The 17,500-nt window shown below is 38.0% G+C and overlaps 1 protein-coding gene across 2 annotated transcripts in view; it reads right to left on the bottom strand.

Annotated features, from left to right (window-relative positions):
- LOC136832189 (NEDD4-binding protein 3-A-like) overlaps positions 1-17,500 on the bottom strand; it is a 158,276-nt gene that overhangs the window by 61,494 nt on the left and 79,282 nt on the right. For both annotated transcript variants that reach the window (XM_067092951.1, XM_067092950.1), the window contains exons 3-4: positions 14,500-14,863; positions 13,274-13,463 (exon numbers count right to left, since the gene is read on the bottom strand). In XM_067092951.1, the coding sequence (XP_066949052.1) occupies positions 13,274-13,463; positions 14,500-14,863 (554 nt within the window). The remainder of the gene's footprint in view (positions 1-13,273; positions 13,464-14,499; positions 14,864-17,500) is intronic.

Raw genomic sequence — 17,500 nt, forward strand, 5'->3', positions numbered from 1 at the left:
CTCAATCATTTTCTTTTACAGAAAACTAAAAGTTACATACGCCCTTGTTGCCGTCTTCTCTATATCCGACTCATTTTTAATTTCTTTGTACAAGTTGACTAGAGGTGAACAGCTCATATTATGCTGTCATCTACGCATGCAATGTGAGTCATTATTTGCTAGGTATTGGGGAGAAATAACCAAAACGCGTTATAACAGGTCATTTCAGTGATCAATATACGTAACATTTTTAGAGGTTTCCCCTAGGCAGTTACTAATTTCCATGTAAATCAACTGGAAGAATGTCTCTGGTGTTACTAGAATCCTTCAATCACTCTCCAAGAGAGTTCGGGTCTTTTAGTATGCGTTGATCACTTTGTGTGATATATAAAAGATTATCCCTCTGGAAAGCATAATTAAACGAGATTAAATGAGGCAGAGCAGTAGTTTCTTCTCAGAAGTCTTTTGAGTGTGTACATCACCAAATGTCACCATATTAGAGAAGAGCTGGACTTGACAATTTAACAATGTGCGATTCTTACATGAACATTTGGTACAACACCTCGCTAACAACGGGTTCTCAACACTTCGTTCTGAAAGATGTTGGAGATCCAAAGGCATAGAATTGGGAAATAAATACAGATTAGGATCTACAGTTAATAAATACAGATCAGGATCTACAGTTAATGTCATTACAACTATAAACGATGACAATGCAAAGTTATACGAAAGAGAGCGCGCACAGCTCCTCTTGAATGTGACCTCATTCATTTGAGATTATGACAGCTCCAGTAAGACCAGTATATGAGGAATCCCATTATTAAAGTTCACTTACACAATGTTAAATATTTGTTTCAGAATCTCTGGCAAAAATTAGAGGGCAAATGTTGCACTAAAATATCAGTGTGTTACAACACTACTGCAGTAATGGCAATGGTGTGCGAATGCTTACAACACACAGTGTTATGGCATTTACACAAGTTGAAATTTGTACTGAATACATTGAAAAAGTATTGAAATATGGAATTCATTCAAGAGAATTCAAAACAGAATTTTGTGTCACTTTATTCACTTTTTCATTTGATCTAATTTACACTGAGTAAAATACATTCATTATGTCTAAACATGTTTGTGATGGTACAGGTCTGTAAAGTATTGCCACTATCATCATGTCAGGAAATTTCACCCTAGATGGGAAGGCAGCCGGCACTACTGCATATTTTGTTTTTTTGTGTTGTTATAGAGGCTATATTCTCTCATTATTATGCATTAATCCAACTAGCAAAAGCTAAGCAGGTTTAGGCAGAGAACTAAGTAGAGGTGTACCTCAAGGTGAGGCAAATGGTACCCAACATGTACATATCCGCATCAAAGCTCTACCAACCCTTTACAAGTTCTTCAGTCTATATTTCATGCAGAGTGATCATACTTGCAAAATATTCCGAGTTGCTACACGACCTGTAATCACCAAACCCCAACATAATTAACAGCAAGCACCATTAAGTATTCAGAATCCTTTTGTATAGTGAAGCAAGGCATGAGGCTAAATATTAATGAATAGTTAAAATTTTGTTAGGTTACATCTCATCTCCCCCTTGACTTAACCATGCACTGATTCACTCCAGATCTCTACTAAAGCTAGCAGTCACTTCACTTCGCATTAAAGAGAGAGAAATAACCTCAGAAAGAGTGCATTATCTACATCACTTCATTTCGCATTAAAGAGAGAGAAATAACCTCAGAACGAGTGCATTATGTACATTCTGCATTGTCATATTTTCAAGTCAGCAACAAAGGTCCCAGACCACGGCAATGGAGAGCACCTAACTCGGTCTTGTTTCACCACAATCATCTTCAATGACTATGCTCTGCAACCGATTGTTAAGAAGATCATTCTGTCAACTATGTTGCCTTCAAAACATCCATTACGAAGCTTATGCTTAATTCAAGCTTAAATCAATGCTAAAGTCAATCTGAAGTAGTATGGCCTCATATCAGCAACTGGGATAGTTTTAAAAAAATAGCTCGTGAGATCTAAAATGGGATTAACTAATGCTTTCTATGAGCACTGTGTTTTCAGGAACTTTCATGCTTCAAAGACTTAAAGTCAAGTTTTAAAGATGAACTTTTCAGTTATATGATGATATAAGTTGTTGCAATCCATTATTACATCACCTATAATCATCATAAGAAAATTATTACGAAAAAAAGGAAAACAATAAAATGTACTGAATGGAGGAGAAAGTCCCAAAAGATCTTAAACACAATGGAAAAACTCACTGTCGGAACTGTCTAGATTGCCTAAGATCTTTGTGGAAGCAAATTCAGAGTGCCATGTCACTCTAAATTCCTGCTAGCATGCCCATGTCACGTGATAACAGGTACGATAACGGGTACCAAGAAGAGAATCACCAACAGGAAACCGACCAGCCTCAGGAAGACTTAACGAAGCAGCTCTGCTAAGTCCTCCGAGTCAAGATTTTTTTTTTCCTACTTGCTAATATGAAAGGAATAGTTGACATACCAGATCCAGTTACGAAAGATCTGGACAAGGTCCAATAAAGATGAGGCGAAGTTATTCCTTTTAGCGTGGTGTTCAAACCATAATCATCATTCATCTCGGCATAACTGTAAACTTGCTTCGCTGAGACTTTCAGCAAAGTACTCGTAGACAAACTGAGAATGATTACGTCATTGTATGCTGAACTTAGTCCCCACATCATGGCATGCCCTCATGAATGATCGTCAAACCAAGGTTCAAAAATTTTGGAAATTTCTATGGCCTCCCTTGGGGTGGAAGAAGTTAAAATTTGAAATGACCACAGACTCATTTTTCTTGATGGAATGAGTCAGCATTAAGTCCACGCATCTTTATAACAGCATATTATTGCTTTCTATTGTTTCTCGGCTGACAAGATTTCAGTCACGATTTTTCACTGCTAAAACGAGAATGTATTGACTTATGTAGGTCCCCATCAATTTGGCAAAGAGGTCAGAGGTTATCATGGTCAAGCCATTACAACGGGCAAAAAAATCTTAATAAAGCCCTCCAAGAATACCACATTACCCGGGTAAGGACAGTAATGGAATATGAGAACATGTAGCAGATTATGTAAGGAGAAAGGCATTTTCCCGGTAGTCCACCAAACAACTTGTGCTCTCCGACTGATGCGTCCAACACATTTTTAGAAAACTAAATAAATCTTCCAGAAAGTACAGGCTGTGTACCTGAGTGTACCGCTACACAAGGGAACGCAGAATCAAGAATGTGGAAGGCTATGGCAACAAAGTTATGGTACAATGGGGAGGCTGTAGCGAACCTCAGTGTTTAAGAACATTATTACATGGTACCTATCCAAGCAATGCGTATGACAATTTGATTTGGCATTTTAAGATGGCCTCGGCGCCACAAAGAGAGGCTCAGATATTCTCATCAGCTTCTGATAAAACAACGTAAGGGATGATGAATATCTCCAACGACTTAACAATTACATAACATTCTATTATTGAAAAAAATTATTGCTGCTTTTTAAAAACAAAATATTTGTAGAATGTTCTAAGGTGACGTCACCGGAAATAAAAGCACGTCAAAGAAATTTCTTCAATGGCATTTTTCTCTTATTTTTTCTTTCATGAGAGAAAGTAATTTTTTTTTTGATGAAGACACTGATTTGATCTCACAGTTTTCCTTCGTTCTCTGGTGACAAAAATGGCATCATTTGCCCTTCAAAATCACGGTTTACAATGTTACCGATAATGGAAGAAGAATTCGGCATGAACACATCTGCTCTTAAACTGCAAGAACAACAGCTCTTATCTACGAAATAACATTCCCCATCATCACTTACATCTCTTATGTGCAAAGAAAGAGTGCACGCAATATTCAATGGATTAGGAAGGGTATTATATTATTATAAAGTGTTACTCCTGATAAAGAGAATAATTTCTTGTTCTTTACCCATTTTACGAACACACACACACATGCCCGTAGGAGGTTAATGTCGTCGGTGTAACTCCTGTGGTGCACTGCAGGCATTACAATAGGGTATTTGCAGTGTCCCTTTAGCCCCTAGCTGCACCAACTTTTTAGCATTTTACTTTCCCTCCACTTCCGCTTTATTCCTTCGATCTTGCTTTCCAACTTCTTAGTGCAACTGTGGAAGTTTCTCTCAGTTTCACCATTAGATCTATGTACTTCACGTCCTTTATTTTCAGGATAGCTGTATCTAGCTGTCCAACCGCTCAAACTATTTTCACTGCGTTGAGCTCTCAATGGCAGAAAGTGGCCCAGTGCTTGGCTTGACAGCTTTTATCTCATAAAAATCAAATTAGATCCTTTACACGCGTTGCTGATCTGTTCCCCTATACAAACGAACGAAGCTTCCTTTCACTGTAAGGTTTTACTTACTTGAAAAGAAATGACTCCTCAAGAACTGCGTCAACCTTTTCCTTCACCTAGCACCATGAGAAAAAAAAAACAATAAGTGGCAACTTTCCATTAAGAATCCAGGTGTTGTTTCGGGATTGACATCATGTTCAATAACACACATGACAATAAATGAGGTGCGTAAAATGAGAGAGAGAGAGAGAGAGAGAGAGAATATGCCATAGAGTTGATATGGTCAGAGATTATTGTTCGATAGCACTTCCGCGCATCAGAAATTCAGCAGAGAAATAGCAAAAAAGACCATGGAAAGCTATCGGAGACTCAAAACAAAACATTGGCAGAAATGTGGGTTATTTCACCGATAATAATAACGTGCATCAAAAGTTCAGAAAAAGGAGGAGGGGGAAGAAATGGAGAAAAAAAGATATAACAAAGAGAGGAATGTAAACCGGATCTGGTTGCTCTGTCACGCTCCGCTGATCGCATGGAGTGGCGGCGGCGCGGTGGTTCCCCAGTCAGTGCTACGATATTCATCCGTTCTCGAAAAAGGGGGTCGGTTTTCGTTTCCAGTCCTTTCACACTAAGGTGTGGCGTTGCGTTCTCTGTGCTTTCACTGCCTCCCTCGCCCAAGAACAGGTTTTCATTCCCTGCACTCGACGGCGTTTCAGGCTATGCGTGGTTCGTTTCATCATTACAGCATGCGTTTCCTGTCAACATTGTAATCATAAGGCGTGCAAAAAAAAAAAAAAAAAAAAACTTCCTTATATATCGAATGGTCCTTGTGACCCAGTGGTTTTTAACCTTATCTCAACAAAAGGACCCGATGTCGATCCCAAAGAGGGCAACGATAAGAACCAAATCCTTAAAAAAATCCATAGTACCGCTATACGGACCTGTGCAGTAAAATATGTACGTGATAGTTAGTTAATTCTAGTGGAAAACCATCTGTGACAATGCCCTCTTAGAGCAAAAGGTGTACTGTTCTTTCCATCCAGAAGAGACGTTTATTCATTGAAAGATAACTATAACAGAGGGCGAAAGTTTACTGTCTAGATATATGTTTCTCAAGACATTGCATACTCCTTTGGAGAAACCTATATACCCTAGTACGACACTGTACTTACGTCTGAGCCATCTGTAACCTTCAAAAATAAACATGAGGACTTCAAGAGCTTTTTACCTATTTATGTCTTCACTGAAATACAACACTACCCAGCGTTTGTTGTACAAAGACTATATATATATATATATATATATATATATATATATATATATATATATATATATATATATATATATATATATATATATACGTGTGTGTGTGTAAACTCAAAAGGACAACGGACCTTTCAACTGACACCGATTTATTATATTAAAAAAGCGATAAGTTATGGCTAAAAGTTAGTAACTTTGCTGGCCACACTTTTCAGATAATGCTACCAGTAATTTGAACCCCACCTTCAATAAATGTTTAAAACTGACCGCCAAATCATCAATTATGTACAATAAATTAGAAATTCGTTACTATGCAGGCCAGAACAAAAAAAAAATAAATAAATAAATAAAATAAAATGAAAACAACCATGAATGGCACATCTTCCATTCTTCAATAGCTTTTAGGAGACCACCAGAAGAAGCTTGCTCACCCCCAGCTGACACAACAACTCAAGTACAGGGTGATAACTAGATTGGCTCCTTAACTGTCATTTACTCGAACGTCTGCCGAATGCCTCCTCGGGAGGAGGGAGAAAAGACCAACCTTCCCAAACTCCCACCATTGGTTAGATGGAGATAAAAGGACATGAATATTGGAATGAGATGGATCACAGATGACCCTTCCTTCCTGCCTCCTCAACTCCCCCCCAACCCCGTCCCCGGCACCCTCCTCCCCTTCCTCTTCCAGCACCTCGTGAATAGAGGCAAGGCAGCTATGAGGGAGGCTTCGCCCCGCTGAATTGGTTGGTCCTCCTTTTCTTGTGCCCACTTTGTGACGATCGCCTTTTCTACTCATATGCCCCCCCACAACGCCCCTACCCTCCACATCCACCCAAACAAAGCTGTGACGAGATATTGGACCCCACACTTTCCGAACGACGAAGATTTAGCACAATGTAAACGTGAACGTTAGAAATGAAACAAACACACCGCCTTTATAAACTGTAGTTTAGTATAGCGCACCAAGATTATCAACTGGTAGGCCAATAAGATAAACATACAAACATAACGGATGAATCTCTTCTTACAAGCTCATTTCAACGAAATGTGTCGGACGTTTATTACTGGAAAGTTCCGGAACCATATGTATCTGCGTCTGAACGCATGGGCACTGGGCAATAGCTGGAACCAATCAGGTTTCTTTGGTGAGACGTTTCATCCAATCAGCACACTTCCCGCCAAAAAGTTATGCGTGCAGGGTACTGCACACAGTTAAGGGCTATGTGGTTTGTAAGGCATCGCTGGAGAGAGAGAGAGAGAGAGAGAGAGAGAGAGAGAGAGAGAGAGAGAGAGGAGGTGGGTGGGGTGACTGGAACAGAAGGAAGACGCTGGGCCAGTTTTTCCAAGGTCCCTCCCCTTTTTTATACTCTGCCATAAAGATTTGAATGAAAACGCTTGCCGGCACGATATTCCAAGCGTATCTCCCGGTGTTGGTTCTATTGCTTGCGACTCCTCAGAAGACACTTGAAACTGAAAGCACTTACAACAGAGGCAAGGGCTAAATGCGCATGTCAAGAATATTCTGAATATTTTAAGACCATCCTGCAGTTATGCACTGTGGTTTATCATGGTCCTACTGTATTGTTTAGTTCGAAGTTCTGTTTTGAAAACTGTTACAGTTCTTCTGGGAAAGAGCAGGAAAAAATAAGTATATAGGCTACACAAAGAACAACGGCAATTCATCTTCACGTTAAAGTGTGGGTTAGAACTACGGAATGATATCTCCACGCTCGTATTTATTATAGGTCTTAAACACTACGAAAAATCCATAGAGATTTCGACAAAACCTATTTTCTGATATTTGATCCTAAAACCTTAGTAATGAACAAAAGTGCGCAGAATGAAGTCAACTGAACGCGATGCTTTGGAACTCAACTGGCTGCACATTAAAAAGTGTTATATTTATTGTGAATTATTTGGTTTTACAAACAGAAGAGGCACAGATGACGGTATTTTACAAATAATTTTAAATGAATTCTTGAATGAATTGCCTTCCATTCTTTTTCAAAGTGCCTCGAGAAGTTGATGGGCTTTCAACGGTCCAGTAGTTGTTTATTATAAATATTCTAATGTAATAGAGGGAAAAAGAACTCAATTTAAACCTGGCCTAATTTTCCAAATCAGTAAATTCCATATCCACACGAATAAGTTATCAGAGCTGCTTTAGCAATTCTAAAAAGCTCTCCACTTATTTCTATCCTTTAAACATGCTCAATTTATAAGAAACCAAACAAAAAAACATAAAACAAACATACGTTGCAAAAATATAAAAACGAATAAAGGGAAGTATCTGAATCATTTACTGAAGTCAACCAATATACAAACATATATTAATGAATTTGGATAAGAATGAATTACTAAAAGAAATATCTTGTATACTATATTTCAAAACTGGCCATTTTTCCCACTGCTACCGATTTGTGGAATTCACTTTACTTGCTTTTCCTCATTCCATGTTATGCCATCTAAAAGCATGAGCGTATTTTGCTTCGTATTTAGCAGATCATGCCTTGCCTTAGTCTCTATACGATATTTAGTTACCTTACTCAGGGACGGTGACCATATAACCATGTTCTCTCAACCTCCAAATGAACCACAGCCTCAGCCTTCCACTGTCCTAAGCTAGGGGTCTTCTGTTCGAGATTACAGCGAGGTATAAGCTTTCTTCTTGTATCTCTTCTGCTTACATTTACTGAATCGTTGCATGAATATTCAATAAAATTTATGGGTATCATTTTCAACTTCGTTTAATTTTTGCACCACTTTTTCAACGCGCGTGGCCAATCTGTTCTGTACAAGCTTGTTGTGATGTTATGGTATCAGGTTCATGCATAGCCTGAAAACAAGCAAAGCAATCAGGAACAAAGACTGAGGTCTCCTAAACATGAAGTCGTGAATTCCTTCCCGTCTTTTTTATAAAAAAAAAAAATATTTGCTGTAAAAGAAATAATGTGCGTGTTTTTTTCTCTCTCTCTTAAACATCCTGCCAATTTTCTGTACAAGATTTAGACTGTCAAATGTTTTTCTTGTCCATCAATAACAAAATTTAGGCCGTCAAATGTTTTTCATGCCCATCAATATCTTTAGTTTTTTAAACTTGAGAAATGCGTTCAAGCCGTGTGCTACAGTGGTTTAATAAACAAACATCTGCACTTCACTTCATCCGGTGACTACCTTCGTGTTATCCCAGTGAATCTCTCAAATTCATCCTCTCACTCAGTCCAGCCACTGGCTTTTCATGGCTTTCTCACTTGACATTCTAAATACTTTGCACTCACAGTCAGTATGGCCACTGGTTTCATGCTACCCATTTAATCTATCATTTACACCCTGCTTACAGTCTAGCAGCTGACTTCATGCTATTCCTCTTCAGCTCTAAACTATTCCTACTTTCATTGAGTTAGGTGAATAGCTCCATGCTCTGCCACTGAACCTCTTTGGGCACCTGGCTTTATGCCATCTGACTTGACCTCTAAACTAGATCCAATACTCATTCGGCTGTGACTGGGTTCATGCTTTCCTTATTAACGTTCAAACATTTTACGCTCACTCCATTTGGTCACTGGTTTCATGATATCTTGCTTGACCTCTAAACTCTAAAATGCATCCAACTTTTGCTCCGTTCTGCGACTGGCTTGGTGTTATCTCACCTAAGCTTTCTACTTTTCTGTTCCAGGCAGTTGAGCTACTGGTTTCATGTTGTCTCCCTCTACCTCTTGAATACAGCCTGTTCCAACTCTGCTGGGCTTCATGTCACCCAACTTAACCTAGCTGAGCAACTGGCTTCATCCTACCCTTCTTGCCCCCAACGACTGGCTTCATGCTATCCCATTGAAAGCCTTAACATCATTTAAAATTTACTCGTACTCAGATGACTGAGCGGCTGTTAAACTACATCTAGCATTTACTCAGTAAGGCGACCCGAAATCAAAATACTGAATTAGAGAGATGCGCACTTGATTTTAATGCACGGGGATTCTTGCGACCTCGGCCATAATAACTAGCAGGTTCCTACGAATGGCCACATTGCACTACCTTGTATACAACGTTAGATTCTGCACCCTTCTGACACTCACAATATACAATATAGTGCAGTGTAATAAAGTGCCTATGTAAATTTAACAGTATAATGCTTGTTTCTTATAGCTTTAATTATTAGACAGTTGACTGCATCATTCTTGGTGTATTCCCAGCAAGCAGAGGAGACCTGGAGAGAGTGGAAGAAGGCAGATGGAAGAAAATAGAGAAGGATGAGTTTAAAGTCTTTGGAAAAAGAACCATCGAGGAAGGTAAAAAGACTAGGGCAGACCCAACGATTTGATTTATACAGAACAGCAGGACGGACAAAGGTCCTTTCATAACAATTTGAGAACCTAATATGGCAGATACAGGTTTGACTGTATTATTAAAAAAAAAAAAAAATTATTCAGCGTACTTGGGAACACCAAGGCGTCTAGAATTTTACAACAAACGTCTACGGAGAGGAAGAGGGCGAGATTGTATAGACAGGTGGAATATATACAATCCTATTCTTCATAATATCATGTACGGAACAACATTATGCTACATTATTTGACAGATAAATTCAAACAACAATATTCATATTTGAAGAATACGAATAGTATGTGGGGGAAAAAATAGTCTTGCGAGATTGTAGCCCTTTTTACACTGTAAAAATGAATCTCCGAATTTTTAATCAATAAGAAAGCAGTTAAATTTCCCTTAAAGTCATCCGTCGGCAAAAGTAAAAATAAAACTTTTACATCATAGGTATGGAAAAACAAATAAAATTAATTTGCTTAAATCCCTGTAAATATATGGCATCAAGCAACGATACATGGAAAAACTATTGACAGAAAGCTTTTTTCTACAACCAGAAACCTAAACTTATCTTTCCCTCTCATACAACGAATTAATCAAAAGATGCAAGTGCTAAACCTGCTGTATCATCGCAACAGGTTGAAGTCCGTTCAATTCAGAAAAACACTTCCCTGAAAGAAAACGAACTATCATAGAAAATGGACCATCATCCGTTTTCTTTGTTAAATATCATGGGTGACAATAACTTTTTCTGAGATTTGCGTCTCTATAGTTGCGGGGTTCCTTTGGTTTAGAATTCAAAGATTACAATTACATAAATAAAATAGATTATATTTATATATATATATATATATATATATATATATATATATATATATATATATATTTTGAGTACTGCCATGAGAAATCAAAACATCAGTAAATACATTTATATTTCTAAACTTCAGCATCAAGGATGCTTCCTCTGTGCCAAAACTAGAGAACACATATCGTTTCACACAAGTGCAAAACAGGATCATCACCAGCAACTTGACCACCCGATATATTAATGTGGCAATCATATCTATTTTGCACAAACTCTCGCGGTTGGGGAACATCAACTCCCGTACGTTCCACCTGCTCTTCCAGCAGCTACAGCTTTGATTCATTATAAAACTTCTAACTAAGTATTGTTGTACAATACACCATCCATGTGAAATGTAATAAACGATAATAAGGCACAAAATAGAATAACATTCTATCACGGGTCAGGGTAGCAACACCAGATACTTCTATAACAGACGACATACAGATTTGTATGCAGTTTCAGCCCAGCAAAACAAATGTGAACATAAGAAATTCTGGGTCTCAGGCATTCACACAAAAAATGTGCTTGGCTGTGTTTTTCTCTATTACGTAGTAACTTTTTTAATTGGGCTGGATTGGATTATGACATTTAAACATGGGGGAACTAAGTCATTCAGCGACAATTGGTTATTAGTTTAAAAACAAACAAATAAAACTAGAAGTTGATTCAAACACCGGAGATAAAATAAAATTTCTTTTTAATGTAAAATACATCGCAATTTTTTGGGGGTATATATCCTCTTATGACTTTTTTTAAGAAAGGCCAATGGGATGAGCACTTAATGACCTTTTTCTAACCCAGACCCGAGGAAACAAAACAAAACAAAAAATAAGATCGAAATTGTGTGTTCAGCGGTGAAGGAAGAGACAGACTTTCTGAGAGGAAGATTATAAGAACCATGAAAACTAGAAGAGAAAAGAGAATTCCAAAGTAGGGCAATATATAGAATGTCATCCGAAAATTTGGTTGAAACTCCAATGACGAACTCGTGCGGCCGCAAAATTTTCCGCGCAGTGTAAAAACGCAAGGAATGACAAACCTCGCATTAAACAACAACGAGATGATTTTACGAAGGCCAGTTTGATGTCATTTAAAACAAAAAACAACACAAAACAAGTAAATTGCGCCAAAGTATCTTCGGCGCAATCGACTTCTCTGTACAGCCGTTACAGCGTATAACCAAGGCCACCGAAAACTGATCTATCTTTTGATGGTCTCGGTATAATGCTGTATGAGCCGCGGCCCATGAAACTTTAACAGCTCGGTGGTGGCCTACCTATATCGATGCAGAAGCACGATTATGGCTAACTTTAACCTTAAATAAAATAAAAACTACTAAGGCTAGATGGCTGCAATTTGGTATGTTGCTGCAATTTGGTATGTTGGATAACTGGAGGATGGATGATCAACATACCAATTTGCAGGCCTCTAGCCTCAGTAGCTTTTGAGATCTGAGGGTGGACAGAAAAACTGCTGCCAGTAAAAGTGCGGACGGACAGACAAAGCCGGCACAATAGTTTCCTTTTACAGAAAACTAAAAACTGCAGATTTCCAAAAGATTGCTTGGTATATGAAAGAGTTGTAGTATGAACATTTATTGTTTTGAAATTATCCGCATCACCTCTTATCTACCTGGGGTCTCCGGCCCCTGACCAACAATATGCAACCGGACCTTCGCCTCCGGGCCCCTTACACCAGTGCAGTAGGTCCCCCGCAAAATGGTCAGCCCAAAGTTCTGCCGAGTCTTGTAAGTTTTACAGAAAGTTGGTTTCTTCCTAACAACTTGGGGAAATTTAAAAAAAGGATCTCAGCATGCTACAAAGCCAATGAATCCATCCTTTGCATTAGTACAAGTAACTGTAAACTTCTTGAACTGCGATCAAATAAAACTGTCTCGACCCCATTAAACGTTTAGGAAAAAACCAATAGCATCTTTTTTGCCGTATTTATCTAGTGGGGTAAAACTAAAATTGGGAAGAAACAGATTTCAGCCTTTTCTTCTTTACTATGAACTTTCACACAGCGGGCGCTGACTCTAAAAGGGAGTGGAATCTTCACACTTCAGTTACCTCAATTGTGAAGGCATTAGTTTCCATCTTTATCAGTCCTCCTCTTTGATTATCCAGCTCCTTTTTTGGGAAAAGGACTTGAACACCGACAGCAATAGTTTCGAGCAAATCTGGGGCATTTCTTGTAAATTTTTACTTTCTCATGGTGTCGAATAACCGTTAACCGATAGGATTTGCATCCTACGTCCCAAAACGAACACAGGGACAGAACTTACCTGAACTACACCTAAAAAGAACATGGGACAAACCCAGTGCAAGTTCCAACAGAAAAGAAATAGAAATCTTAACTCAAACAAAATTCCTGGAAAAGGGCACCACATTGAGTCATAGCAGAGGTCAATCTTCGTCACGAAAATGAGCCGATCTCTCACGTCAGTCTCAGTCCCAAACGCCATAAAAGCTAAGTAAAGGAATCGAGGGAAAACGCTACCACTACGGCATAGGGAACTTGCTTACCTGAGGGAGAACACCTGAGACGGGGGCCAGCTTCGGAGGGCCTCTGCAAAGCTCGAGTTCCTCGTAGATGTGTTCGCGCGAGTCGACGACGGCCACGCTGTTCCTCTGGCGCCCTCTGGTTGACCCTAACGGTCCTAGAGGCGCCCCAGCGTGGACAGACCCGGCCGAACCCATCCCCGACGAAGGAGGCCTAAGATATGGGATAGTTTGTTTTTATTTTATTTTTTATTTTATACAGCACCTGTAACTAACAATAATGAAGATGAAATACAAACTGAAATAATTTACCATATTTAATTTATCTCACAAGACACATATTATTTAGCTCTATATTAATAAACATGAATAAAGTATTCTGACACCTGAATATTCAAAGGAGAAAAACCAAACTTGTGTTATTGTAAAGAAGTTCAAAAGTCTGAATTAAAAACTATACAACTCCGAAATCTTGGGAGGTTTCTCTGTTGCCATTTCATAGGTAAATTGTTAATTCTATTCAGGCAATAATAATAATAACAACAACAACAACAACAACAACAACAACAACAACAACAATAATAATAATAATAATAATAATAATAATAATAATAATAATAATAATAATAATAATAATAATAATAATAATTTACGGTATGGTCATATAGGATATTTTTTGGTAACATTGCTCTAGGTAAAAATTCAAATGTTAGACTACACTTGGAAAACCGAAACAAGTAATAGCTGACAATGGGAAAGCGAGAAGAGATAGAGAGTTAGTAAAACACACACACACAAACGAACATACACACACACACACATTATATATATATATATATATATATATATATATATATATATATATATATATATATATAGATAGAGAGAGAGAGAGAGAGAGAGAGAGAGAGAGAGAGAGAGAGAGAGAGAGAGAGAGATTATTCACGAAAGCACGTATAGTGGTATTCATCACCTAAAACAATATATAAATATATATATATATATATATATATATATATATATATATATATATATATATATATATATATATATATATAGTGTGTGTGTGTGCGTTTGTCTGTATGTGTATGTGTATATATATAATATATGTATATAATGTGTGTGGAGAAGGGGAAGGGGGAGGGAGAGAGAGGGAGAGATTCAGTTCCTTCAAGAAAATCCCAAGACCCGCGAAGGCCCGAAAGTTGACAACAGGCAAACGACGCCCTAAAATGAAATGATTGCTTTACCTCCTGGGCAGTGGTCTTAGGGGCGGCGGACGCTGTCCGTGGGCGGTGGGCGTGAGTCTTACGCAAGAGGTACGCGATATGGGCGTGGTCCTCTGGGAGGAAGAGGTGGCAGTCGGGGTGGTTCTCGGGGTGGGATTGACGACGGGTGTCGTCCGGGTACTTTGCGCTAAGGTGGGAGTGGTCCTGTGGGTGGGGGGTGCTGCCTGCTGTGCGAGGGGAGTCGTTCTATGAGAGGGCGTGGTGACCAAGGGCGTGGTGGTTCTGCTGGAGGTGGTCGTGCTGCTGGGGCTGGAGCCGCTGCTGTTCACTCGGATGTTGGTTGAATGGCGGACGGGAACTGTGGTGCTTGATGACGTCACCAACACTGGGTCCAGAAGAGAGGGGGTGAGGAAATCGGGTTATTTCAAGATTTGCAATCATCTAGGATTAATTACATGGAATAACTGCGACTGTGAAAGACTTAACTGGTAGGGCATATCACTCAACAGCTTGAGAACACATCTCATGAATAATTCGATTATTCTGAGATCTATAATGCAACTCTATGCAATACATTATTAGTTTTCTGCTGACTCTTCGCATGAGAATGTATGCATGAAAACATGAAGTCTTCTAATGTGTTCGGCAAATTACTGAATATCATTCGAGTAGATCACAATAATAACTCGGATATTCATTAGGTTAATATGTTTTATGACTATACGCACTAACTGCAATTGACATGTATGACACATTTAGTGTTTGTTTGACAGATTATCGAGTTTGAAAAATGACTTCGATTACCGGTCCTCGTTCTAATTCGCGAATGACTCTGCATAACATCACTTCAATACGCAATGAATATAGATTTCATGAACTGTTTCATAAATGATTCCCGTTTGATACAGAATACATAAAAGAAAATAGTAAAAAAATGAATTCAAAATATAAGAGGAAATCATTTGTACATGCAGATGCGCACGATACGTACACTACTGAACTGGCTGAAATTCTATCTACTGGAAATCTGCCCCTGTTGAACACCGAGAGTAATATTCCCTAGGGGAAAATAAGGAAAATATAATTTTGAAAAGTAACTGACAGGTACTGACAACGATAATGGAAGCATGGTATGTTCTCCATCGCGTCAATGTGCGGTTTTGTTCTACCTGTTAGCAAGATCCCTAAGGAATGGATGAACGCATCTTATAGGTGTTGGTGAAAACATTCCCAGGGTTACCCCAACAAGATTATTCACTTTTAGTGGACTTCTGTGACTATTATCGAAGCAATCATTTTGCTCATTATTTTCTGAGTGGTTATGGTTATTTACAGATTAAAGAAAATGAAGCCAGACGCAATGTCACCACAGATTCACTGGTAACCACCAATATTATATAAATGTATATACACACACACACACACACACATATATATATATATATATATATATATATATATATATATATATATATATATATATATATATATATATATATATATGTGTGTGTGTGTGTGTGTGTGTGTGTGTGTGTGTGTGTGTGTGTGTGTGTGTGTGTGTGTGTGTGTGTGTAGTGAGAAAAAAGAAAACTGTGAAATACAGTTAGAAGACAAAAAAAGATAGATATACATAAGACATACACACACAGGCACACATACGCATATATATATATACTGTATATATACACATATATAATATATACGAGTATATATGTGTGTGTGTGTGCGTGTGTGTACTAGTGTGTGTATTCTAATGAACCTTTTTTTTCCGTACTGATGTCTTCAAGCTCTGGCCCACTTTCACTTTTTAACCAGCGTCTCGGCAGTTTCTCTTCACTATCCCCAATCTTCATCACCTGCTAACACATCACTCCACACTCATTTCATGACTATTTCTTATCCCACAACGTATTACCTAAAATCATTCCTTTCTGTGAATGCTCACATCACCCCATCCATAAAGATATTGATCAGGCATAGAGACATAATTCCAGATTGATTCAGACCCAATTTTATACCGAACTAGTCACTCTTCAGTCTACATATTCTATTGTATACTTAACTTTCCTTAGTATTTTCCAAATTGTATTTCTATCAATAATAGTATGAGATTTTATAAGTCCTAGTATGAACTTGAAGTTTTCCCTTATCAGTCCTTCTGTTACGTCTCTATTTCAATCAAAATCCTTTCTTATACAGTCCTTGTTATATTAACTACTGTTATGAAACTATAATTCTGAGCAACAAATATTTTCATTCATTACTTCAGAGCATTTCCCTCATTCAAATATTCCTTCTTAAAAAAAAAAAAAAAAAAAACAGCCATTCAATTAAATTTTCTCCACCTTATCACAGCATCCCACTTTTAACTCCTACTGACTTTCCAATCTCCAACCTTCCAGGTACCTACCATACTTCATCTAATCACTTACTGGAAAATCCTGCAATTTACAATACCCTCTTCTATTCTTGCATTATTTTGACCCAGACTCTTTTCTATTCTTCATTTTCAAAAACGTCACAAATACTTACTCCATCGACAGAGGACTACTTTCTCTCAATACAGCATCTTACCATTTGTACATTTTAAATCTATTTCCTAACTCGTTAACCTTTCTCTCTACATGTACCTCCCAGAGTAAAATTTTTTTTTTCTTTTAAATACATGCCTTTATATTTTCAATATATCACTTTTTCAGTCACTTTGTCTTTAGTTATTCAATCTTGTGTATATATTTATCTTTTTTTTGTCTTTGCATTTTATACAGTACTCTTTTTTTCTTCACTAAAATCTAAATTCGCCATTCTACCATTTCCTGCTTAACTTCACTCTTCGTATTCACCCATACACAATAAAATTTCTTGCAAACCTCCCTGCGGAATGAGTTTGTCCCCTTGGCTATCTTAGGACTCCCCAAATCTTCATTCTACTTTCGTGTCCAACCCAATTCAAATTTTCGTCCATCTCCTCCAAAATGCTTTTCGCAAATTTAATAACCAGGCTAACTTATCTTTACCCACG

This window comes from Macrobrachium rosenbergii, chromosome 49 (genome assembly GCF_040412425.1).
Source record: "Macrobrachium rosenbergii isolate ZJJX-2024 chromosome 49, ASM4041242v1, whole genome shotgun sequence".
NCBI classification, from domain to species: Eukaryota; Metazoa; Arthropoda; class Malacostraca; order Decapoda; family Palaemonidae; genus Macrobrachium; species Macrobrachium rosenbergii.